This window comes from Chelmon rostratus, chromosome 13, assembly GCF_017976325.1.
Source record: "Chelmon rostratus isolate fCheRos1 chromosome 13, fCheRos1.pri, whole genome shotgun sequence".
In the NCBI taxonomy this organism is placed as follows: domain Eukaryota; kingdom Metazoa; phylum Chordata; class Actinopteri; order Chaetodontiformes; family Chaetodontidae; genus Chelmon; species Chelmon rostratus.
In genome coordinates, this window is record NC_055670.1 from 4,057,607 (window position 1) to 4,083,655 (window position 26,049).

The 26,049-nt window shown below is 41.7% G+C and overlaps 3 protein-coding genes across 5 annotated transcripts; 1 reads left to right on the top strand and 2 right to left on the bottom strand.

Moving 5' to 3' along the window:
* Positions 1-632: 632 nt before the first annotated feature.
* On the bottom strand, positions 633-13,837 carry armc8 (armadillo repeat containing 8). The gene is made up of 22 exons (XM_041950125.1): positions 13,546-13,837; positions 11,896-11,972; positions 10,639-10,710; positions 10,117-10,259; positions 9,926-10,023; positions 9,241-9,333; positions 9,062-9,142; positions 8,865-8,940; positions 8,687-8,777; positions 8,523-8,583; positions 8,205-8,405; positions 7,488-7,583; positions 7,305-7,387; positions 6,413-6,494; positions 6,194-6,280; positions 5,999-6,091; positions 5,551-5,700; positions 4,865-4,960; positions 4,507-4,602; positions 4,269-4,341; positions 3,494-3,587; positions 633-3,402 (listed from the first exon to the last, which is right to left on the bottom strand). Exons 1-22 carry the CDS (start codon positions 13,588-13,590, stop codon positions 3,369-3,371), a joined length of 2,022 nt encoding a protein of 673 aa, XP_041806059.1. The 5' UTR covers positions 13,591-13,837; the 3' UTR covers positions 633-3,368.
* On the top strand, positions 12,635-20,327 carry dbr1 (debranching RNA lariats 1). 3 transcript variants are annotated; one of them, XM_041950127.1, is made up of 9 exons: positions 12,635-12,659; positions 15,925-16,255; positions 16,347-16,471; positions 16,557-16,637; positions 16,719-16,804; positions 16,947-17,171; positions 17,309-17,386; positions 17,478-17,623; positions 18,670-20,327. In XM_041950127.1, exons 2-9 carry the CDS (start codon positions 16,059-16,061, stop codon positions 19,442-19,444), a joined length of 1,713 nt encoding a protein of 570 aa, XP_041806061.1. In that variant the 5' UTR covers positions 12,635-12,659; positions 15,925-16,058; the 3' UTR covers positions 19,445-20,327. The 3 variants fall into 3 exon arrangements, with proteins under 3 accessions (XP_041806061.1, XP_041806060.1, XP_041806062.1); XM_041950126.1 differs by lacking the exon at positions 12,635-12,659 and adding an exon at positions 14,108-14,246; XM_041950128.1 differs by lacking the exon at positions 12,635-12,659 and adding an exon at positions 15,246-15,264.
* rab5b (RAB5B, member RAS oncogene family) lies at positions 19,971-25,916 on the bottom strand. The gene is made up of 6 exons (XM_041950130.1): positions 25,838-25,916; positions 24,711-25,003; positions 24,394-24,545; positions 23,658-23,780; positions 22,649-22,742; positions 19,971-22,301 (listed from the first exon to the last, which is right to left on the bottom strand). The coding sequence occupies exons 2-6, from the start codon at positions 24,874-24,876 to the stop codon at positions 22,186-22,188; spliced, it is 651 nt and encodes a 216-aa protein (XP_041806064.1). The 5' UTR covers positions 24,877-25,003; positions 25,838-25,916; the 3' UTR covers positions 19,971-22,185.
* Between the last annotated feature and the right edge of the window lie 133 nt (positions 25,917-26,049).

Consider the following 26,049-nt stretch of genomic DNA (forward strand, 5'->3'; position numbering starts at 1 on the left):
CGGTTATCTGCCTCTGGGCTGATGGCGGTAAACACTCAGCTGACATCAAACCATGTCTTCAAGTCATGTACATACATTCCCATAACTCACATTTGCAAAAAAAAAAAAACATAAAAAGATGTCTGAATTGGTTTAACTTCGAACAGAAATGTGCATATGTGCATGTTTTCTTTTCTTGTAAAAGAAGTTTGACGTACACAGCTGAGTCAGTAGATGAGCATGGAAACAGGCTCAGATGCTTCGATTTGAGTGTGGACCTCGATGTTTGAACTAGCGGTTGGGTTGTGTGCCAAAGACGAAAGCAAAATTTGTGAAAAAAGTGGGGGAAACACTAATATCATAAACAACACCCATATATAACTGTTTATCACCATCATGACTGTTTACAACCAGCCTATCAGATTGTACAGCAGACTCCCACATGCCATCCAGCCATTCGTGCCTTCTCCATATGAAAGACGCTGACTTCCCTAAAGTCCTTCACCTGTTCATAACAGGCAAGCATTTGGATCAAAATTCACAGAGAAAGCCATCAGTGTCACCGACAGAGTACACTTGCACCTTTATCTAAAATGTAACTTATTTATTTATTTACAATTCGTATTTATTGATTTTTATTGATGAAAGCAATGAGGAAATATATCTGGGAGATGCGACGGAAGCGGGCTCGGGAGGGAGGTTTCCTGTCCACCTACATAACTGGATGCACTCCAGACTGAGTGCGACCTTCCCAGATCTTATGTAGCACACACACATAAAGCTTATCCTGAACATGCACACAGAATTCATCATCTCCAACCTCTTTGCCAACCACTGAGCTTTACGCTGGTATGAGACAGCAGCCTAACGCTAAAACTGTAACACCCAGGCTGCATCACCTTGAGGTCTCAGGACTTCTGTACTTTTTTTTTTTTTTTGCTTTGGTGAGGTGCTTTGTGCACATTACTTGTAATATAAACAGTCAGATTTCTGGTTTCTATTTTCTGTAACAGGAGCAGGGGAGGGGCTGAATCAAGGGGTTTTAAATCAAATGCATGTCACAGCTTTTTTTTGCATGAAGAATGTGCCTGCTTTTGAGCTGTAGAGGGCCGAGGGCTTATGGGAGTAGACAAACTGCCTGCCCTACTGGAGGCTGTTGGGTTTCAGATGTGTTTTATTAAAGACTGCTGTTACATAAAAACTTTACCAGGATTACATGCTGTACAACAATAAAGAAGTGTTGTTTTGTACGAGCTCAGACTCCTGTGCTGCTCTTGGTAACCGTTAACCCCATCGTGTGCCTCTCATGCATTAGCATTACATTCAAGTCACAAACATCAGCATCTGTTCTCTGAAAAAGAAAGACCAGCGATGACTGAAAAACACGTACTCCTGTTGTTGGGAAGATATTTTCTCAAACTGTTTAGACTCATACGACCATATGGATGAATAGATATTCCACAGCAAGACAAAAAAGGTTTTGACTCAATAAAGAAAGTTGCAACTTTTGTAAAATGCAAGAAATATATTAATAATTATAAAATATAAAGGAAAGTAGCACATGATGGAAAAAAAAAAGGTTCACAACAAAGAGTTTATTTCCAGATTGTAATTCCAGAACCCCCTCCTATAATCTGTCCTCAGAACAATGGTTAAGTGTTGTTTAAAAAGTCTTTGGGTTTCTGAAACATTGCTGCGCATTCATTTTTCAGAGAAACTGGTTATTAACTCTGAATATCAAACTCGCAATTGGCTGTTAAACTAAATGGGAAGTCCACTGTACTGACCGCTGGAATGAATCCTTATAGAAACGACAGACAGGACAAAGTTCAAGTTGGATTGGATCCTTTACTACATCTGACTGCAGAGGCTGAACACAGGAGGCGACCCCACAGTCCTCTGCTTCAATCCCAAACACTCAGTTGTAACCATACTGTACCCTTCAAGGAGAAAGAAGACGCAACACAGAAGAAATCCTTCTTCAGGTCTGCATATATTTTCCAATGGTAGCATTCATTCTATCAGAGTTTCAGTAAGGTTTGAAATGCCAGGGAACAACACTAGAAATATCCTGAAGGGAGAAGAAATGATATGATGGAGGGATGAAACACAATGTAGCACTTGTTTCTGCTGCTGTGGGTGCACTTAGTGCTTTACACTCCAGGGGCCAGTCTCAAATTGTTCTTCCTTTAGTCCTTACATCTACTCTGTCCTCGCTCCCTTCTCAAAACACATCAGAGGAAGGAAGCCCGGGAGCTTTCTTTTATCCCTTTTGACAAACACACATAGAGGGGGGGTGAAGGGGCTGCAGAGAATGCAGAAACCGCTACAGACATAAAGTCTTATTCAATAGAGGTGTGAGGATACATGCATCCTCTCATCTCTGGTGTTCTGTGTACTCATGCCTGTTAATAAGTAACTGGGCATGTCAGAGTAAGCACTCTGGAACTACATTTCCCATTGGGATCATAAGGATATAGGACAGAAGTGACAGGCTCCAGTGCACGCAGAACCACAACGGTGAAGAAAAAGAAAATCAGGGGAATTACATTTCCTTTACTTATTCTCCTCCATAGACCATGTTCAAAGTCAGACACATAACTGCATCAGACAGCGGCGGACTCACCCGACCGTGCCAAGAATCATGGTTCAGAGAGAATGAATGAAAACAAACAGAGGGTCAGGGGAAAATAAAAATCCAAAAATATATATTTGTTTATATTTATATATATTCATATATTTTACGAGGTATGTATCCACAAAAAAGAAAACACCCAAAATTTCAAAATAGGCAGTCTGTGTTTCTCCAAATGTGTCCTTGCTTGTGATGCCTTAAAGGAAACATTATAATATTAATAGTAATATTAATTAAATTTTTTAAAAATAAAACTGGGAAGCTTTGCTGTCCAACAGCCCTGCTCTTGTGTCAAACCTCGTAGTCTGGTTCACTGAGACCAGAATATGTCTGCTATCAGGAGTCCAAAAGCACCGAGGCGGTGCTGGTGTCAGGCTGCTGCACTCCAAGAGGAAAAAAAAGACCACAAATCTCAAATCACATAGTCCCAAAAGGAAAAAAAAATCACTTCATTGTTGAAAAAGAAAAGAAAAACAAGAAAACCCCTCCTAACCATTGATTTCCCAACAACCACGGTCTCAGAGTCTCCAAGATGAGGTCTGGAGTGAGCAAAACTGTTGAGGTTCAGTTGAGGTGGTGGTATTGGGTAGTGGGTGGGAGGTGAAGGGAGGCCAGCCACAGGTCCAAAAAAGGTGTCTTTGTGCAACAAAACAAGCCTCAAGATTAAACAAAAGAAGAAACAAAAGAACCAATGGCAGGTGTCCTCCGGGCGATTGTTAGTTAGGCTGGCAGTAGAGATCTCGCTCCTTCGTAGTCATGCTAGGTACTGCTGCATCGCCGTCTTGGCCCTGACAGAGAGACAGAATCAGCCCACCCTGCTCAGCAATTTATCTGTCCGAAGACAATGTTTTGTGTTTTAAGATTGCGATTCTGGCCCACCTGTCACTGAGGTTGGGGTCAGAGGCCTGGGTGAGTTTGTGCAGGATGTCCACAAAGCCCATCTCCCTCAGCTTGTCCTGACGCTCCTGAGAACCTGAGAACACATCAAAGCACTCCAACATGTGCCAACAACTCAAATCCCATTTAAGCTTTGTGCTAATTGTTAAGAGTTCAAAAAACACACCTTTAAGCATTGAATGTACCATAATAAGTGTTTGGTAGACACAGGTTCAGTGTGCGTGTAAAAGAGATATCATCACCCAGAGCAGATGTTATGTTTGGAGGCTTTCTGAACCACTCGCTCTGAAGATGTATTCACATTATTGTGGAAAATCAGCTTTAGTGAGCATTTTCTCCATTATTGTATTTGTGGTGTTTTGCAGCGGCTCTGTGTGGATTTCCTGAGTGAAGCGGGGATGCAGCTAAAGTTTGACCTGAGCTTCACAGACATATGTGGGTGCAGCCAATCGCTGTTGACCACTGCTTGAACTGAAAGATGAACAAAATACTGACTGTGTTCCTGAATTTCTAGAATTGTACAATAACAAGTTGGCCTTGTATTGATACCAGGCAAAAAAAAAAAAAAAAGATTTGCTAGGCAAGATATCAGCATGTAGATGCAGCTATGAGATCTGTTCCAAAAACTCTGTTGTGATGTGGAATCTGAAAACACCTTCAGCTCTACGTTTCAACAGAAATGACAAAACGTCCTTCCCTCTCTGAACCTGGCCCCTTTTCTTTATCCCTCCTTCTGCTTGTGTGGTGCGTCCCTTACCGTCCTCTTCATTCCAGATAAGGTTTGAGATGCAGAAGGTGGCGGCAAGCTGCAGTTTCACATTCGAATGCCCCTACAGGAACGGCAAAAGGAAAAACAGAGCAAAAGCACAGGTCACATGGTCTCAATGAGACGTCTAAGTACTTAAAAAACAAACAAAAAACAACGACCCACAGTGCACTCTTCAGTTGGTACAACACTAACGTGGAACAATTGTAGACGGCATTATATACAGTACCATGTAGTATTTGATTTTCTGGAGCATGTCATCATTGGTCATAATGAGTTCCTTGGCTGTGTTGCCGTCGGCGATGTTGGCTAGGATGCACAGCGTCTGACAAATATGAAAAGTGTGTTACATCAGTGTTTTTATCTGAACCTTTGTGATTCACAGCAAAATCTAAATTCTAACTGATTCTCTTTGATGTGTTTCCAGCTCGACAAATACCACTGGACATGCCTAACTGAAGGCAACAGCCAATAATCACACTGCAGAATGTTAAAACTAATACTACTGCATGCGGGTTTTTCTGGCAGCTGCAGGATGAAGTCTTCATGGCAACCATTTGTATGCATGGGGCAGAGGGCATGCTCACCTGTTCTTTGACCTCTATACTGTGCTCTGCTTCCAGGATTAGGGTCACTGCCTGCATGATCTGCTTCCCATGAGAACTCATGATCTGGTCAATGTGCTGGCAACATCACAGGCAAAGGTGGAGAGTAAGCAGGAGAGTATCACTATGCATGCTGTAGATTTCTGGACAATTTATGCAAATTCAGCACATACAGGAGCATGTGTATTAATAAGGCTGGCACTCAAATGGAATACTATATTTCTGCCTATTCCATAAACGTCCCCATGGGACATCTCTAACTACAGTCCTGAACAGAACAGTTCAAACAGCAACCTGCAAACCAAGACAGTCAGCATATAGACCTGTGATAGTGCTGAAGAGGGCTACTTTGCACCTGCAGGTGTTTTCTTTGTGCACACTGCAATGGTTTCAATGAGATGGATTCAGACGATGCTACTGGGCCTGTCACTGACTACATTCTGTGTGGTATACGCTGTATCTAAAGAGAGATGTCACAATGTCTGGAACACACATACCAAGCACCTATATTTTCCTGAAATTGAGTGATCAGCAAAGTCTATTATTTCATATTTTTCCAAAGGATTGTCCAAACAGTATCGACACAGGGCAGCACTCGTGAAAATGTTTCATTTACAGTACATCAATAAGGCTGTTTGTATGCATGTGTGTGTGTGTGTGTCTCTCACTGGGCGCGTTGACAGCAGATTGCGCAGCAAACCGAGGGTCTTCATCAGCACATTTGTATCGGGGTCCGATAACAGGCGGAACAACTGTTCTGTGCCCAAACACCGAACAATCTCCCCCTTCACCTTCTGATCTGCCTGGAACGCCATGTTCTTAACACACACAAACACACACGTTTTGTACTGACATAATTTGGCAGTATGAGTCACTGTGTCAAAATGTCAAATGGATCAACGGATCTGTTATATTATACTTTAACTCATGGCAATCTTACATATATAACTTTAGACACACTGTAGTTTTGCAGTGAAGACAAAAAAAGGAGAAATTACAAAAATAGATGTTTCACTATAGCCAAACATTTACAGCTCTGGAAATCACAGATTCAGTCACATATCCAGGATTTTGATGGTTGTCAGAAGCTTACAAAGTGTGAACTCCTTTTCTTACCATCAGGGCCCAGATCCCATTGACCCTCAGTGCAGGACTGTCACTCTGGGTCAGACTGCATAGTAATTCAATTACCCCTGACTCCAGGATGGGCTGCAGATAAACAGAAACAAATGCTCTCAATATTCAAGTCATGAAGTCAATTCTCTTTGCTATGTTACAAATACTGTATGAATGTCTTATGTGAGTGTGTACCTCTTTGCTGGGTGAGAATTCCAGTAGTAAATTGCATAGTGTCGAGGAGGCCATGACCAGGACTTCATCTGGGGCATTCTGCAACAGCTACATACAACAACAAGACAGCACATTACTCAGCTGTAGCATCCAATTACAATTTCCTCCTCCACAAAGGTGTGCAGCGATGTGCTTTGCTGTATGCACCCACTAAACTTGTTTCCTCCAAACTCCACTAACCTTCATGAGGGGTTTCCACACCGCATGGTCATGGAAGCTGGTTCTCAGCTGCTGCACTGATCGTGAAAGACTGTGAAGACACCTGGACAAAAAAATGAAGTATGAACAAACACACAAGAAAACCGGGGGAGTTTAGTCACAGCTGCATTCTTAATAGAAATTTAACCAGTTAAAAGTTTGGGTTGATATTCCTTTCAATAAAATTTTAAACCCATTTTGGTCCTAAATAAACCTACAGAGTAAAAAGACAGGTGGGTACAAAAGGGTTAACTGCATGTAGAAAAAAACTGTACATTTTTAAGAAAAAAAACTTAAACAAAAACGTAATACACCCTTCAGCTAAAATATTTTGATTCAGAACACGGCACTCTTAAATACTCAATTCTGATTGGTCAATTGCCAAAATTCAGCTGTGTTTATTTCTAGATAGACGACCGCCTGCTCAGGAATTCCTAACAGTCATTGGCTAAAGGGGCAATCCGTTAATGTACCAAGCTCATTAACGAATCGCCAGCTGATTTTAGGGGCAAAATATGGAGCATTTTCTGGACATTACTTTTAATTTGTTTGGACAAACACTTGACGTGTGGCTGGAGAATGACATGTCCCCAGCAAAGAACAACGCTGGACCGACAGGAGAGTCACTTGATGACAAAGATACTGTATGGTGAGCAAATACGTAATTCAGAAGGGAAGACATTACAGCACAGTTAAATATAAATTCAGTACTCCTTTAACAAATGTCTAATGTTTAATTCTTGGTACATGGACTAGAAGGAGTTAAAAAGTGAACTATTCAAAAGCGCAGACATGCGCTGGTGCAGTCATGTCAGTGTGTCATCATGAGGGTGGGAAGACAGAGCAGGCAAAAGAGACTCGCTTCACAATATACCTGACGGCTGCCAAACGGACTTTAATGCTGGATTCTGATAGGCCACTGACTATCCTGTCCATCATGTTCTCCGTCTCTGTGATCTGAAGAAAAAAAAAAAGGGTGGGGGTGCATTAGAATATAAACATGTACGCATACAATTACATACACAAACCAAAGAACCAACAGCCAAGGAAAGGTCACCTTTTTCCGGATGTCCTCGTCGTTGGAGCCTAGTGAGGCGTAAAGTTTGAAAGCAGCTTGTCTCAGCTCGTGTGCATGCTTCAGGTCATGGTCCAGCTGCAAATGACACAGTGGACAGAAAGTGACCTGGTGCATTACGTCAAAAGGGGAGAGAACTTTTTGATTAAAAAAGATGAAAGGGTCAAACATTTCTAAAGGCTCTGTTTTACTTCCCACTAGTACATTGACAGATTAGATGCATTAGTAATTACACTGCAGGATGTATCCTACTGGTGGTGCTATAGAATTTGCTACACACATTCAGACTGCCTCAACATAAAATGTAATTGCTTGCTGATCCTCTGACTTTTCCTCGAGCATCACCATCAGGTCAAAAATCCAATTAGTCCAATACACTGGTTAACTAAATACTTAATACTTTGACTTAATATCTGCAAAACTAATGATATTCACATCAGTCTCAGCTGTTTATGACTATTGCACTCCAAGATGGTGAACATGGTATACACTATATCTTCTCAAAAACATCAGCATATTAGCATTGTGTCATTGTGAGCGTGTTAGCATGCTGATGCTAGCGTTCAACTCAAAGTGCAGCCTCACAGTAGTGCTAGTATGGCTGCAGATTCTTACTCGTTAGTCTAATGCTACAGATCATACACATATACCCTGCCCCTCTTCACCTCACTAAGGTTGTGCTCAGGTCCAGTGACTCACCCTCTTGATGTCAGTGATGGCTGACACAGAGCTGGGGTATTTGAAGTAGTCAGCCAGCATGGCCACCAGGTGGTCGGTGGTGCTTGCAATCCTCTGCAGCTCCACGTCGGGCTCCATCAGGTAGGCCAGCGTCTCTGCACCCTCCACCCTCTCTTCAAGCAAATGTTCTTTACTGCACATCCGCACAAGGCATGGCAGGGTCTAGATGAAAATTAGGAAGCCACGTGCACATTAAATAAAGAAGTATCATTGATATACATCCAAACAGTAATGATGATAAATAGAGGTGCAGTTGCAGAGGTCTCAGAAAAGCCTGACCTTTAGGACTATGCAGCCGTCATCCGTCCTGATGGCACCCGCTCGACACATGTACGTTAAACTGGGACAGGAGGAGAGGAGGTCAGATTCAATGAAAAAATATACAGGAAATATAAGCACGTAGTATTCATCCACATTAGTTCATATGGTTTTGTGTCTCTCACCATTTGGCTGCTGTTAGCTGCATTTCAATGGGTTGATCCCTTTGCATCATTCTGACAAATACCTGAGAGAGCAGCTCACCATCCACTAGCACTGGAAACAGAAAACACAGATAAACTAGGGTAGAAAAATAAAGGTCATACGGGGAAAAGAGAAGAGAAGAGAAGAGAATTTCCCTACCATTCACCAGTGTCATGGAGACCTGAGTGTTCTCATAGGCCAGGACTGAGAAACACTTTAATGCCTGCATCCGGACCTGGAGAGGCAACAGTGTTGGAAGGAGAGAATGATAAATAGAGGTAACTGAGTACAGTGATTGAAAGGTTGTATCATTCGATATGGTAAATGCATATGCCCCCAAAGAGACAGCCATATACCTTGTAAGACGGTGAAATAAGTAGAGGGGCAATGTTCTGGATGGCGCCGTGGTTAAAAAGGACCGCCTGGTGCTCTGGGGTCTGGAGAAGACAAAAGTCCAATCAACAATGAATCTTGGTTTGACTACAAGTGCAATGGACTCCACTACATTTTCGTGTGAACAAATACCAACAAATACCTTACAACAGTGGGAGAAGATCTGTGTGATGTACTCCTGGGTTCTCTGCGAGCGGCTCAGTAGAGACATTAGATGGGGAATCACAGTGGAGTCCTTAAATAACAAAAACAAATATTATTTCAGTATGGGAATATTTAAAATTGGCCCTGTCCTTGCTATAAAATAAACTTTGGAGTACACTGAACTGATATTATCTGAAGCATCAATATCATTCCTAATGCAGCTTTTAAGTAACTGTACTCGGCATTCATTGTTTGTTTCAAATACCACAACAATCACTTGGACATTCACTTCATGCATATAAATGTGCATAAATCAGTATTTCTGATATTATCACTGAACCATGTTTGTGTAATGGCAAAGGGTGTCTCATTGTACTGAAACAACTATGACTGAAACTATTTGTTGTAGTTAATGCTTTGGTTTCATAGCCTGCACATTTGCTGAATGGCTAAGTCTTGGCCAACAGGTGACCAAAAATTATTATGTACAAGGTACATTCATGTATTCATTACATTTAATGGTATAATAACAATATAAATAACTTAATTAACTTGACTTAACTTAATAAACACTAAGACTGGTACTGTGCACTCAGTGTGCTTGCTAATCAGACTAGATGTGTCCAAAATTGTACTGGTGCTAACGTAAAGACAGCAGGAAGAACATGTACAAGGCAACCTACAGTATAGAGCAGCTGCACAGGGGTGACTGAACTTATGAAGACCGTTCTGAGGCATCGAAGGCAAGCCTCAATGAAGATCAGGTCTGGACACAGGAGACCTGGGAACACAAAACACAGGAGTTGTATATGTCTGTGTCTCTGCAAGTCACCAAAGATGCATGCGTGAATGTGTGTGAGTGTACCATCCTAACCTTGAAGAAGGGCAGGGATGATGTGACAGTCCACCAGGGACTTGATGTTGTTCTCGGTGCCCATAGCTAGGCTGCCCAGCACCACGGAACACTCTGTCCGCAGCTCCAGACTGGACGAGCTCTGCTGGAGCAGGTAAAGTAACCTGGAACCAATGTTCAAACACACACACACTGAAGCAAGTTCACTATAAAGGCTGCTCAGTAACCTGGGAGGTACACGGTAGATGATGCTTAGTTAAACTCTTAAGCTTTAATAGTTCTGCTGCAATTGAGTTCCAGTTTGTAGTTTGTAACTTTTCATTTAGTGGCTGTCTACTGAACAAAAGCTTGTTAAGTGCCAAGAGCTTCTGTAAGAGTGAATTTCTCCATTGTGAGATTAATTAAATCTTATCTAATCTAATCTAATCAATGCCATGCCTGTATCTTGGGTACCTGAATAACATTTTCACGGTCAGAAAATGGGAGGCAGAAAGAAAGATAAAGTGCTAGGGAGTGGAAGTGGAAAGGTGTGCAGAGACGTACCTTGGTACAGCTCCAAGGACAATCAGATTGGCCTTCTGCTTGTTGTTTCCTATGACAGCGTTCTTCATGTCACTGAAGTCAGACATACACACAAGATGAGGACCACCCTTAGCAATCTATTTGACTCAACATGTTTAAGTTGGTAGGGTTATGCTTTGATTATGCCCCATAATGTACAGCACAAGTCTTGCCAATTTACAGCTTAACTTATTCCATGTCACATGGTGTACCAGTGATGACATAGATACATACATGCAGGCAGAAGGAAATGTTAAATTAGGGAAACAAAGGGTTACAATCTGGGAACTTAAAAACAATTCATAATGCAGATTTGTTTTAACTAATGGGTAAATATTCTAATGTTCCGTGGTACCGTATGATCTACTCAGCATCAATCTGGCATTTGAGTTCCCCAACTTCACAAACGCATACATACATACATACATGTAGGTATCAATACAAAATGCACCACATAGGTCTTTCTTTCCTCTTCATTCGGTTTAGGCGCTGTGAAAACTGCTTGTAACGGCAGGGGGCTAATTTTTAGAAATTGCACCCACATTCTGTCAATTTTCACAATAGTCTATGTTTTACAGTTGATTCTATTTTTATTATCACATTCTGCAATTCTGTGTGAATTTTTTGCATTGTGGAAATCACAGGGCTCTAAACAGAGACACCAAGCAGACATTTCCAATTCTTGTACAACACATAATGGTCCTGTTCATTTGTATTCACTGCATTTTGTTTTCCATGCAGCGTTTCCTCTACTCTGCAAGTGTCTCATATGATATCAGATAGCAGGTGAAAGAGGCTAGTGGAAAAGTACAGCTATAGCAGGCAGTCAGTTCAGTCAGGTGCTCCGTTAGTGGAGCGGTACAAGCTGTAACTAGAGCTAGTCTCTTCACGAGTTAAAAATAACGATGAAATAGGCAGAGTCCAGGTCATTGCAGTTGAGACAGAGAGTGAGAGCGAGATATGATGTCACACAGAAGAGTGAAATGCATTTTGAAATGTCCCATCACATCAAAGCCTTTGCCTGTAAACACAGAGTTCACAGGGTACTTTTATTAGCTAATTTAATCAACGAACTGTGAAAGACAATTCAGCAACACCAGCTGACTATCTGGAAGAGCGTGGACTTTACTCAGCCAACACATTTAGGATCAACACACAGGATCTTCATCAGTGTTTGTCAAAAAAAAAAAAAAAAAAGCACTAGGGAAGACATTTATAATTAAATGCTGCTGGACTTACATGACTCCCTGCAGCACTTTCTGTGGGTCGGGGTCGAACAGTCTGTCAACATAATGACGACTAGTGGCAGTGACTTCCTGCATAAGGACAAACATAAGAGGAATAGTGGTGACACAATTCATTAACACATATGTTTTCCAGCTCAGACTACCTTGCTAGCTACCTTGCAAGTTAATGTGAGTTCATCTTACTCAGCTTCTATCACACATATCAAAAAAATAAAGAATATAGCATATAGATTTAAGCACACTTCACCGTTTAGCACTTTAAGATCAATTTAACACCAAAATAAAGTGGAAAATGTGAGAGAAAACCTAGTTGGATTATATGTCTGCATTATCAGGTTTATTTCTTGAAGGAGAAATAGCAAGCATTTAAACTACAAAATTAACAGCCATTAAACAACTTTGGATTTTTTATAAGTGAACTAATATAAATGCTTAATTGCTTGCAGATATTTAGAGACCCTCAGTCATGCACACTGTCACATACAGCAGCATCCATGGCAGCAGAAAACTTCATCTCACTGACAGCTTTAACCAGATTTTCCCACATGAGCCCAGAGGAGCAAACCTCACCAAGCTCACAGCATGCTGCTACCATTAGCTCCTGATGCTTAACATTACACACTATCAACAAGGTGTTCAGCACATTCTGTAACGTTATCATCATAACCCTGTCTTCACAAGGTTGCTTAAGTTTCAGTTTCACTGTTTGTTATACAAATACAATACACACAGCAACTGTGCCTCGTATGTTAAAAAGTAAGGAAATATAAGCTACCATCATATCTAGAGGGTCTAAAAACAGTCTCGTTTCTACATGTACCTAACGTGGGGGCGTTTCATTAATGCAATCCCGAGTATGCTCGTTTTCGCTACTCATTTAGCATTAACTATAGCGAAGTTACACCTCACGGCCATTGTCACCTGCTAGAATACATTACAATACCACAATAATTGCTAGGCTTTCGATCGTGGCCAGAGCTAATGTTACCCAGTCGAAAACTCTTCCAAGAGACAGGCAATCGGTAAGCAATGTTAGCTTCGCTAGCTTCACCGTATGCTAGTGGTTAGCTAGTGTTACTTTGGAGCACCTCACGTTTGCTAGCTTAACAACGTGAAGTTTGCTATTACAATTAGCAACCTGAACTGGTGAAGGACAAATAACATCGAATGGTTGAAATGAAAAGCTCAACTTATTTTTCACTATGCATTATGCAGTATTTTAAACGTATTTGGATATTTTCAAAATGAACTGTAGTGACAGTACTCTCACTCTTAGCAGTTAGCTGCTAACTCATTCCGAGTGACAGACAGGTAAGTCGTTTGATATTGTTTCCCTGTATACCGACGGGGAGGACGGACACATTAATCGCATGCACCCCTTCAAGTGTTCAGAACGTTCCCGCCCATCCGGACGAAGTCAGAATAAAAAACGTTGTCATCGTCAACTACGTAGGCAGACCGCTAGAGTGCTACATGTTGCAAAGCCTTTAACTTAGCTTGCAGGCTAACAGAATACCCTTCTTAACTTTGATTGTTCTTAGCTTCTTCATATGTCTGATCAAATTATATTACCCACTCACTGTTGGAGTGCGCAAACTGCCAGTTTGGCAGTGGTAATTAAAACTATGAGAGTGACACTCACAGACAGTACACTGATGCGGAGAGGGGCCTCCAACAAGCACGCCATCTCTCTTCCCCCGATCGAGCGCCCCAATCGGCGCAGCACTTTGCAGACACTCCGCCCCCCAGAGCAACTGTGTGCTGCTTTTAAAAAGTAACTGCAGCTAAATCACGCAACCTCTCGCCGGCGTTCTAATAAAAATAGGTAAATGTATTCCTTTAGGGTTTCGGCTATAATCACAAGCAGTGGATAAAACCTAACGTTACTACAAAAACCTACACTGCTTACTTGGAGAGCTGTCTGTCAGACACTGGATTTGTCAATTAAGTAAATTTTGTTTATAAATGTGACGTAGGGATGTCCCTCTGAGTTAGATTCGATACACAACTTGACCCATAAGAACCATGACCTGGATATAAAATAAACGCAAAAAAATGCAGACTATGTAACAGATGCTAACTGTACCTCTAAGAATGCTAAATACCACGTGAATATAAAAATCTACATTCCGCGAATTTTTCGTAGAATCTACTGACAGTGATCAAAACTTCTTGCGCAATTTGAAGACGTACTGCGCATGCGCTTTAAGTGTGGAGGCAAGGTGGGAAAATTCGTTCTATCCCTCTGCGAACCAGCAACATAAAGGATATTTTCAGAAAACGTTTGTAACTTTTCGGAGTATTCGGCATACAAACATACTCTTCGGTTATTCATTCGTCGCCGTAAGTACTCTGTTGGCTTATCTTGTTCTGCTATTCTTGTCTGAGCTATATGTTTCACTGCCGCCGGGTCGTTACAACACGATGTACTGTTATGGTACAGTAACTGCGTCGCGTAGCTAGCCATTGCATTTTCTGTTTTGTTGCTAATTTTTGCAGTTAAGTTGCTAGTGGCGTGTTGTAACTGGACCCAACTACACAGAGCACACAAACCAAAGCAACGGCATGGTGGACACGCACATTAGCTTGAATGCAGCAGTCGCATTTGTTGGATAGATAACCTGGTTCACATGCATATACACTACCAGTCAGAAGTTTGGACACACACTCACTCAATAGTTTTTCTTTATTTTTATTACTTTCTACATTGTAGATTCATACTAAAGACATCAAAACTATGGAGGAACACATGGAATGATGTAGTAAACAAATAAGGGTTAAACAAACCAGAATATGTTTTATATTTTCGATTCTTCAAAGTAGCCGCCTTTTGCTGTGATGACAGCTTTGCACACTCATTCCCTCAATCAGCTTCATGAGGCAGTCACCTGAAATGGTTTTCAGTTAACAGGTGTGCCATGTCAAGAGTTAATCTGTGGAATTTCTTGCCTATTAATGTGTTTGAGACCATCAGTTGTGTTGTGCAGAAGTAGGGTTGGTACACAGTTAACAGCCCTATTTGACTACTGTTATAATCCATAGAATGGCAAGAACCACTCAGCTAAGTAAAGAGAAACGACAGTCAATCATTACTCTAAGACATGAAGGTCAGTCAGTCCAGATAATTTCAAGAACTGGTGACACTGTTGGTGATTTGACTGTTGGCCCAAAGTTCAAGGCACACTTCGCACATCTCATCTGCTTTGCGCTTAGTTGATTCGTCATTTGTTTTCAACAGGACAATGACCCCAAACACACCTCCAGGCTGTGTAAGGGCTATTTGACCAAGAAGGAGAGTGATGGGGTGCTGCATCAGATGTCTTGGCCTCCACAATCACCTGACCTAAACCCATTTGAGAAGGTTTGGCATGAGTTAGACCGCAGAGTGAAGGCAAATAATCACCTGTGGGAGCTCCTTCAAGACTGTTGAAAAATCATTTCGGGTGACTGCCTCATGAAGCTGATTGAGGGAATGCCAGAGTGTGCAAAGCTGTCATCACAGCAAAAGGTGGCTTCTTCTTAGAATCTAGAATATAAAACATATGTGTTCCTTCATAGTTTTGATGTTTTCAGTATGAATCTACCATGTAGAAAGTAATAAAAATATAGAAAAACCATTGGGTGAGGTGTGTCCAAACCCTTGACTGGTAGTGTTTACAGTCCCACTACCCTTCCACGTTAGTTTCTGTTTTACTGGCTTTCATGTCAGCACCACTTAGTTAAAGGGATGCCTACCACTGTATTGGACAACACAACTTTAGTAACTGATTATCTGTATTCACTTTGCTTTGACATGCTGCTGTAATGCCCAAAATATCCCCGACTGGAGATAAATAAAGTTTCATCTTATCTTAACTTAAAGTAATGATATAAACAACTATGATGTGAACTGTTTTTACATTGACTGACCGAACTGATAAGTGCGAAACCCCCCCATGTATAATCCACTCCACTGTCATGCCTGATGCGTTGGAATAGCAATGGCAATGTTTTCAGCTTTGTTTTGTTTGTGTCCCTACAGATCACCAAAATATTATTTCCATAGGAGCAGGCCTCAGCATCTCCATGTGTGGAGGCTGACAGCCAATTGGTGAGCACAGAATACAAAGCAAGAGTGATTTTCTCTGGATATCTGCAGCTTATCTGTTGGTCAGCATGAAGATTGCAGTAGAAGGCTGTTGCCATGGGGAGCTGGACAAGATCTATGAGACAATTGCCTATCTGGAGAAGAAGGAAGGGGTAAAAGTTGACCTGCTCCTTTGCTGTGGAGACTTCCAAGCTGTGCGAAATGAAGGAGACATGAAGTGCATGGCAGTGCCAGCCAAGTACAGAATGATGCAGACCTTTTACAAGTCAGTTCTATGATCCTTCTTTTTCATGTTTAAAAAAGTGGAAGACGTGAGTTAGAGCCTTTAAAAAGTTTATATTTCTGTCTGTGCGCAGATACTATTCTGGAGAGAAGAAGGCTCCAGTTCTGACCATCTTCATAGGAGGGAACCACGAGGCTTCAAACCACCTGCAGGAGCTGCCTTATGGAGGCTGGGTCGCACCCAACATTTATTATCTGGGTAGGCACCAGCACACAGTGGATGAGATTATTCTGTCTACCTGTCTGTTAATTCCCAGGCCTGACTGACTGACATATTTTCCCAGGTTATGCTGGTGTTGTTCGCTACAAAGGGATTAGAATTGGTGGCTTATCTGGAATCTTCAAATCACGTGACTACAGAAAGGGTAACTTTAAAAGAATATATTTTAATGGTTGAAGTTATACACACTATGCAGTTCGTTTACAAGAAATGTGTCCTCTTTAAGGTCACCATGAATTCCCTCCATACAACCCTGACACACTTCGAAGTGTATACCACATTCGAAATATTGAGGTATTCAAATTAAAACAGGTAAATATCTTACATTCAAGTTCATGTTCTCTTGCACACAGTTCAGAAGATCGTCCATTTAATTATCTAAACATTGTAATTTCCATGTAAATGTATGTAATGTAAACGTAACCACTGATTCAGAATGTTTATATCCACTAAGATCCAGATGCCCATCGACATTTTCATGAGCCATGACTGGCCTCGTGGAATATACTACTATGGAAGTACAGGGGAATTGTTGAGAAAGAAGAAATTTCTGCGTCAAGAAATAGAGTCCAACACTCTGGGAAGTCCTGCAGCTGAGGAGCTCCTCGCTCACCTCCAGCCCAGCTACTGGTTCTCTGCACATCTTCATGTGAAGTTTGCTGCCGTTATGCAGCATCCGGTAAGAATGACGGTTTTTCTGCCCAAACTTTATTGCTGCTAATGTCAGTATTACCTGCTGATACACTTTAGATTGTGATTTTAATAATTCTAGGTAGCAATCTCATACTATATGCCAATGTATTCTCTTGTCTTTAGCCCAAAGGCAGTGCTGCCCCACGTATAACCAAATTCCTGTCCCTGGATAAATGTCTCCCCTATAGGGAATTCTTACAGGTAAGAGAGAGTTTTGTTGTTAAATGTACACAGTCTTGGTAAAGGGGTAGGGAGATCATTCAGAGCAATGATATGTACACTTTTGTTGCAGATTGTGGATGTTCCAGAGAGGCCGGGTTCATCTGAGGGTCTTGAGTATGATCCAGAGTGGCTTGCTATTCTGAAAGCTACCAACAGTCTACAAAGGACCACCCAACACTCTTGGAACCCCCCAGAGAATAATGGCCTGCACGAACGGTACACAGATATGTAGACATAAAATTAACTGCAAAGCAAGTGCATCAGTTGAAAGTGTGTAGGACCAAAAGCATCACTCATAGATCTGAATAGGCTTTTGTGAGTGTACATTTTTTCACATTGAAAAGTCTGCTGACAAAACTTAAAGGTCTTTAATTTTCAAGCAGTAATGATGCTGTGACTAAAGCTGCACTGAAGCAGTCCGAGCATGTGCTTGTATGTAGACTTGATCAATGTAGGTACAAAAAATAGTGTACTAAAACACTACAGAGCAATACATTCTGGAAATAACTAACTAAAATAAACAAAATACAAACCTGATTACAAGAAAGATGAGACGCTATATAATATTAACAGAGAAAACATGAATTAAACAGAATGTGATGTCATTAGCTAATTCTTTTTGACATATATTCAATTTAAACAAACAGTACAAAGGCAAAGTATTTAATGTCTGACCTGATCAGCTTTGTTGGCTTTTGTAAATATATTCTTATTCCGAATTCGATACAGCAACACGTTTCAAACAAGTTGGGACAGGAGTAAAAGTTGTGGAACGCTCTAAAAACACCTGTTTGGAACACTCCACAGGTAAACAGGTTGATTGGTAACAGGTGATAGCATCATGATTGGGTATGAAAGGAGCATCCTGGGAAGGCTCAGTCGTTCACGATTGGGCAGGGACATGCTGTGCTGGGGGACAGGGACGATTGTATAAAGGATGTTAGTACATGGGCTCAGGAACACTCTGTAAAACCATGGTTGGTAAACTGTTTCTTTGCAGATGTTTGCTTTCTGTTTTTATTCATGTTTAACACAGTGTCCCAACTTTTCTGGAATCAGGGTTGTACGTTTTGAAAGTTTTTAAGATATTTTTATCACCTGTTCATCTGGCAGTTGCCAAATTAAATAGAAGCATACATGATAACAGTTGGACTGAAACCTGGAAAAGTATGGTACTTTGAAATAGAAAATGTGTAGGAACACTGGTTTGGTACAGTTTCAGTTCATGCTGTCTTTTATAAAATGGATTGTCTACCCATCAGGTGGGACTTCAGAGCTTCAGAAGGAGCCATGATGCAGGTGGTGGAGGATTTAAGCGGTGAACTTGCCATTCCAGACAACTTTAGCCGGACTGTGCCACCCTATGACACCAACAAGCCACAGCCACATGCCACCCCCAGCTGTAGCACCAACCCTCAGACGACAGAGCTCTGTGCCACGTTAGGTCTCACAGACATCTATGCCCAGGCTGGGCAGGGACATGCTGTGCTGGGGACAGTTCAGGACAGTACTGGAGGGGAGGAGGAGGAGGATGAAGATGGACATAGTGTAGAAAGTGTGGACGAGCCCAGTGAGTACCCAAGCGACACCTCAGGATTGTCTGGTTCATTTAATCCAGATGAGATCACAATAGAGGACGAGTGGGAAGAAGAGGAGGGAGAGAAGGGAAAGGAGGAGGTCGAGGGCATGTCGGGCTCAAAAGTGGCAGTAAAACGAGATGCTGTACCTGGTGAAGTCCACACCCCCAGCCGCATGGTTTTGCCCAAACCTAAATCTGATGCCTCACCCACTCTTCTGTCCCATCTAATGAACCCGCCACCTCCCTTCCACTCTACCCCAGCAGTAGCCTGGCGTCAGTCTGAAGCAGAAAGGGAAGGACACTCTGAGGGCGATGACGATGATGCCACAGCTGTACGTATCCTAAAACGTACCAGTGATGAGACCGGGGATCTTAGCAGTAGAGACACGACTCCCAGAATCAAACGCAGGAACCAGGTCATCTATACAACAGCGGAGGGTGACGAGGGTGAAGATTAGAGGTCAGGGTGAGACTTGGTAAAGGATGAGGATTCAGTTCATACCATTTGTCAGAGTGTACAGTTCCCCATTAGTTTATAGTGATTTGTAAAACTTCATTAATTTCCGTATTTACTGTCTGCCTTTTCTACAGCTACTGGTCTGAGCTGTGCAGAGATATGGCTTTGTTAAACTGCGCTAAGAGCAGACTGTACACGATAGGAGTTCTTAGTTTCTGGATTCAGTTTCCACAGAAAGGCAATAATAGCCATAAAAATGTTTTCTCTTTGTTCAAATATGATTTTTAGATATTTTAATCAAACCAAGGAAATTTTAGATTTGTTTTTTTTTTTTTTTGTACATATAATTTCAAGTCAAGGGCAGTGAGTAAATAGGATGGAAAATGAAATTGTCCTCTTTTTTTAAATAAATGAATGAAATCATACACCATTGTACAGCCACTTGGAAAACTCTCAAAATGTGGCTGTTTGTGTCTCTCTTCACTTATCCGAGGCAGAAGACAAGTGAAAGAAAAGCAACCAGCATTCTGCACTCAAAGCGCCATTCACAGCTTTATTGAACACTATACATAATCAAGGTGCTGCTGATGAAAAGTCAAGTCTTCTTTTAATGACCTTTGTCATCTTAAGTGCACAGAACATTGAACCTACTTGTGATCACGGAAGAATGAATAAGTGAATGCTGTTCAATGTTTATAAGGAGCTGATGAGTTCGTAGTGTTCATGGGAGGAGAACAAATTTTAGCTTTTATTTGAATACTGATTGATAATGTCATCGTTGTTCAAATCTTATTCTGAGACCCTTAGTTCACCATATTTTTTTTATCAAAATGCCTTAATATGCATGGTTGTGAATCTGAAAATAAAGCAAAGATTTTCCTGGACACCAGTATTTAAGTCAAACTGATTTATAACATTGATTAGAGTCCTTTGAACGATCCATTCCAGGTTCACAAGTGTGCTCTGCTCAAATCAACATACACTGTCATTAAGACAATATATAACATTACAGTGTGTCCAACAAGAGGTCTTTACATCCATACAAAGAGCCAACACAGTAATAGCCTAATGACAGGGTACAAGTTACTGGTAATAGTACAAGCTGATGTCAGGGAACTGGTTTTCTTGAACTTTGTCTACGAAGCACACACACACACTCAAAGAAAGCCCCGAACGTGATTCACAGAAAAAGAAAACTGGGAATAGGCACTTCTGTTTTTTTGTATTTTCATCAATTCCTTACTCATTTTCTTCAGCAACCAAGCACACAACTTTGTTTGAAGAGCATCATATTAAGTTAAAGAAATCAGTAAAACCATTTAAGATCACGATGATATCATGTTCACCAACAACTTAGCCTTAGGACGACAAGGGACAGATGAGGGACACAAACACAACACTGGCACATTTTCTCCTACAGGGCACAGTATGGGTTTACTACAGATCAGCCCCCAATATATCATAAACCAATTTATCTCATGCCAATCATTTCATCAGGCAGAGCCATCCATGGACTACCCACAATTCACTATGATAACTGAAATATGAGATCAAGCTGTTTATTCAAAACGGGGACTTAGTCTTATGTTTGATGGAACACAACTTTCTTTGGGTTTGAGGGACATTTTCTCTACTACAGGCATGTAATTAGTTGGAGCTAGCAGTTTCCTGTTTATACATAGCAATATTTAAGTTCTGTGACTACAACACCCCATATCAAGTCTGTATTGTAACTGTAAAGAGCTACAGCCTGTGGTGCTTAATGGTTTTCCCTACGAGTACTCAAGCGAAAAAATGCTCAGCAATCTTTCATTAAACAAGCAAGTCTGTGAACCACCGTGTAAAATCAATCTTGTAAAGACAAGCAATCTCTTTTAATCAGAACTTTGAAGAATTTGAAATCTTTGCCTCAAATAATGAGTTTAGAGACACTGGAGCATCACTACCAGCAGTCAAGAGAAGTCAAAACACTGGACAATAAATACGTACAAATTGTGGACTTCTGTTGGGCAAACTGTGCAATGGGTCTTTTATGATGTGGCTCTGGACAGTGCCAGTGACACCATCCAAGGTCAGGCAGCACAGAGAGGGACTACGAATCGTGGGATCATTCCAGTGGTGCAATATGTGGCATTATTCACAGCAGGGTGTGATTGATTCAGGACTGGGAGGAGGCAAAGCAAGCAGGTGCAGGCTGTGACAAAGGAGACGAAGAAAGGAGCAACAACCTAACCATCTGGCTTCTTTGTTTTATGTCTTGACCCTTTTTTCTCCTTTCCTTTCTTAGCCACTCGCCACCGTGTGCGGCTCATTTCGTGCATTTTTATGCAATCAGGGCCAAATAATTCAAGGCTGAATGAAAACAAAAGAAAATTCACAATTAGTGCTAAATACTACAACAGGCTTGCCACCCTCTTCCACATTCTTTATTTTCCTCCTCTTTATCTGTCGTCACTATACCTCCCCTTGTAACTTCCAAATGCAGAATCTCAGTTGGTGGTCAAGAGACACAGGTGTGAAACATTGTGTCTTTCTCTTCCATCTCTGCTTGCTCTTCCTGATCCTCTCCTTTGAATTTCTGTCTCTGATATTCTGTCTGCTTGGACAGGAGGATGAATGGAGGGTAAGGGGTGAGTGGATATTGGGTTCCCCACACCAGGCCTATCCCTGTAAGTTGGCTGAAGGAAACAGGATGGTGTGTGGTGGTGTGGATGGTGGAATACTGGTGGGAGTTGTAGAGGTCTAGTTCCCACCACAGCAGGCTCTGGTAGAGTGGGCATCTGGGTCCTGGAGGTTGACTCCCCGATGTCGCGCTGCATGTGTAGGGTTTTGGGTGTCTGTTTTTGGCATCTTCTTTGCTATATTAAGAAGATAAAGTGAAATACTTTGACGTTATGAGTTTTGGACAGGTTTGTTTTCATATAAGTGAATAAATCCTTTTTCATTTTTTTTCATCAAAGTAAGTCAGGAGGAAATACTGAAAACATATTTGGAAAAACATCATGCCACAATGTCCTGTTCATTGGCCCATGGCTTAATTTCCAACCAAAAAGCCTGTGTGTAAGTTTTTGGAGAATGCTGCTTAACAGTCAAACTAACAGACAAACAACCGGAACCAAAGGGGTAATGACTCCTTTGGTCAAAATCGCCTCTTCTGAAATAAACGTCTGATTTTTAGCTCAAATATTAATGACCGGAAACTCACCAATGGCCAGGAAGAGCTCATTGACGTTCATGGCTGTCTTAGCAGAGGTTTCCATAAAGAGCAGGCCGGTGTCCTCAGCATACGTCTGGGCTTCCTTTACCATACAACACATAAACAAATACGAATGTAGCATCAAACACTACAAAGAGCCTTAGCCTGACATGAACTAAAATGTTTCTTATCTACAGATAGCAGACTTCTGACTGCACTCAACAAATCTCTGACAAGTGCTTTGTCCTCAAGATTTTCTAACAAAGTCGCTCTCAAATGCATCACTGTCAGGTAGCAGCTGCCTCAGAAGGTCTTTTCCACCAGTATTTGAATGCAGCCAAAAATGTCTTTAAAGGTACAATGTGTAAGATGTGTCCACCTGTTGAAGGTCACTCCAAACAAACAGGGGGCAGCATATCACCAGCGTAACCACTAACTGCTGCTCACTATACTCTGCTGTAGCCATCTTTAACTATGGCAACCAGCTGCTGCTGGCTAGTTCGCTCAGTTAGCATTGCAGGGATCTATACGATCAGCATATCGCCTCTTGAGGTACGAAGTGGTATTATGAGACTGGACAGGCCAGGGCTAGCTGGTTAGCATGCTAATTTCAGTAGATATCCGTGCAACACAATACATAGACGTTGTTGACATACCATCAGAACTGTTACTTCTTCTTCTTCGGTTAATAATGTTAGTTCATTTTCTGAATGGCGATCTCTTACACATTGAACCTTTAAAGTCCAAGATATGGACCGCACAACCATTTGTATGACAGATCCTTAAGCTCTATTCTGATCTAATCATTTGTGAGATTGTTCACAAGCATGAGCCTGTTCAAGTTCAACTGCATTAACTTACAAGCCTTACACATGACTGCGGCTACTTATAGCAGCCATAGTGCAAACAATATTAACTGATAACACACTGCCACTTGTCATCAGCAGTGATTGCCATCCAACATCAGTTATGATTTTGTTGAGGCTAGGGGGTTGGGGGTTGGACAGCAGTGTGTTACCTCATACTCTACTAGTCTCCTCTCTGCTAGGTCAGCCTTGTTCCCAGCCAGTGCAATAACAATGTTGGGGCTGGCCTGCCTCTGCAGCTCCTTCACCCAGGCCTTGGCTCTCTCAAAAGTCTCCTGCACAAATACAGAAACAAGGTCAGATAAAACACTAACACGAACAACACAAGCATAGGAATTTATTCATCAGTTAGGGGACAAACTGCTCACCTCCTAATCTTGATGCAAGCATGGAGCTGGGCAGTGTGCTGCTACAATATTAAGATCAGATTGTGGATCAGGATGTTTTTTGTCTTGATATTTTTGTTATTACTTATGATACTTATAATTGTAACAGTAGGGTGTACTTTATTGATTGGTGTGCATAGCTGTCTTACAACAACAAATAACAGATGTATAAAAGAGAAAGAGGAGTTGGCCAGTGGTTTAAAGGAAGTTGCTGTAAAGCTGCACACACCTAATCCATAGTCTAATCAACAAGTCATTGTTGATTGGTTGATTGGTTGGTTATAAGTATTTCTAATCTTCATTGTGATGATGGCTTTGTGTTATAGTAAATTCTTCACTTATTTGACAATTTTAGCTGATTGAAATAAACCATGAATGTCAGACAAATGCTTCTGCAGACAGCAACAGCTACTACCCAGCTTAATATTTAGGATGACTTTTGTCAATATAGCCCAGACCTACATTAACATGTAACTAATAGGTTCATCTGTTTATACTGTACCGGCTTAGTGATGTCAAAGACGACGATAGCAGCCTGAGCACCACGATAGTACATGGGAGCCAGGCTATGGTATCGCTCTTGTCCTGCAGTGTCCCAGATCTCAAACTTCACTGTGGTATCGTCTAGACACACCGACTGAGCCAGGAATGCAGCTGGACACAAAGGGGAAAAGGAGAGATTACCAGGTGTTCTTAAAACTCAGTCACTCACCCTTTTCTTTCCCCTTCCATCACCTGATCAGCATTTTAACCAACTCAAAATGCCCCTTATCCCTACATTAACGCACACACACACACTCCCCATTTCCCTGTCTTCACCTCCTATGGTTGTTTCCTGGAACTCATCAAATTGTCCCTTGACGAAACGCAGCACCAGGCTGGACTTGCCCACAGCCATGTCACCCAGCAGCACCAACTTGAACTGGCAGATCTTGGTCTGTGGTAGTGTGCCGTTGGAGCGGCCTCCACTCCCTCTGGAGCTCATACCGGCCCTTGTAGGAGACGGCAGGGGGGCTGGGCCTCCTCCCTGAAGTGGACCACTTGCACTTCCAAACAGAGTGTAGTCAAATCTCACTGGTGGTGTCCTGGCCTCACTGTACTTCCTGTATGGTCTGAGTGAAGAAGTGAAAAGTTTAGTTTTGGTGCAAGATTACATCATGCATTGGCTCAAATACTCATTCCTTTCATTCTTAAGGCAACAAAAGCATCTTCCAGTGCATCCATAAAGTCTACAGATGAAGGTTTTTTAAGTTTGCATCAGAACTGCAATGCTTTACATTTACCAGCCCTGAGTGTCTACTGTGTTCACATCTTGTCTTGCCACACACACTTTTCTCCCTTTCTCAAAGCAACAACTGCCTCTTCCAGTACATCAATAGAGGGTAACGAGTCGGCTTTTATAAGGAAGGGAGGAGATTTCCTTGGCATGAAACCAAGGAACAGAGACCATTCTGGATTGCAACTGCATTGCTTTACATTTCCCAGCTCTACATGTCTACTCTGTGTCGACTAAATCACAGCCATGTTTAAACATATTGTCTCATTGTCCTGCAGTGAAACTTGAGCTTACCGGGGATGCTGCTGCGCCTCAATTTGCTGTCTCCCACCTCACAGATAACAATGCTGAACATCAATCTGCAGCAGATCAGCCACTTGAAACATTACTCAAACCTCGGCGTCATATTGTGAAACGTCAGGACGGAAGGTAGTTGGCATCCCTGCACTCTGTAACTATCGGCGTTACGGTTACTCCCACAATAAATGTTATCAGATCAACAGCCCTAATCTTGCGTTATGTGCTAACGGGACACCGCTCCGACCACTCAGGTCGGACGAGACGAAACTGAGTAAAAGCTTTACATTTCGACGCCCAATTAAACATACTAAGGCTACATGTGCATCTGAACCAGATATGATGAGTAAGAGGAACATGTAAAAATGTTTACCGTATATACTGTCGTTTCAGCAGCGCAGGTATCAGGCTTAACTGTTGACAATTTGGCTATCAGCTGGTTAAAGAAAATGTTAACACTTCCTGTAAATTGGCGCAGGCGCACTGAGTGCCGCATTGTCAATCCTGTAAAGAGGAACCGCATTCCCCAACAGTACCCTCAGTGACTGTTCACATTTTCACATTCATCTATTCCCATTCAATTTA

Excerpts from the sequence above, each read along its gene's own strand:
- armc8 (XM_041950125.1), bottom strand. The coding sequence starts at position 13,590 with ATGGCGTGCTTGTTGGAGGCCCCTCTCCGCATCAGTGTACTGTCT. Across the intron at positions 8,406-8,522 it reads ACGGCTGCATAGTCCTAAAG|ACCCTGCCATGCCTTGTGCG; the intron begins GTCAGGCTTTTC and ends ATTTTCATCTAG. Across the intron at positions 4,603-4,864 it reads GTATAGAGGTCAAAGAACAG|ACGCTGTGCATCCTAGCCAA; the intron begins GTGAGCATGCCC and ends CATATTTGTCAG.
- dbr1 (XM_041950127.1), top strand. The coding sequence starts at position 16,059 with ATGAAGATTGCAGTAGAAGGCTGTTGCCATGGGGAGCTGGACAAGATC. Across the intron at positions 16,472-16,556 it reads ACCCAACATTTATTATCTGG|GTTATGCTGGTGTTGTTCGC; the intron begins GTAGGCACCAGC and ends ATATTTTCCCAG. Across the intron at positions 17,387-17,477 it reads CCTATAGGGAATTCTTACAG|ATTGTGGATGTTCCAGAGAG; the intron begins GTAAGAGAGAGT and ends CTTTTGTTGCAG.
- rab5b (XM_041950130.1), bottom strand. The coding sequence starts at position 24,876 with ATGAGCTCCAGAGGGAGTGGAGGCCGCTCCAACGGCACACTACCACAG. Across the intron at positions 24,546-24,710 it reads CCAGGAAACAACCATAGGAG|CTGCATTCCTGGCTCAGTCG; the intron begins GTGAAGACAGGG and ends CTTTGTGTCCAG. Across the intron at positions 22,743-23,657 it reads GGAGACTAGTAGAGTATGAG|GAAGCCCAGACGTATGCTGA; the intron begins GTAACACACTGC and ends TGTATGGTAAAG.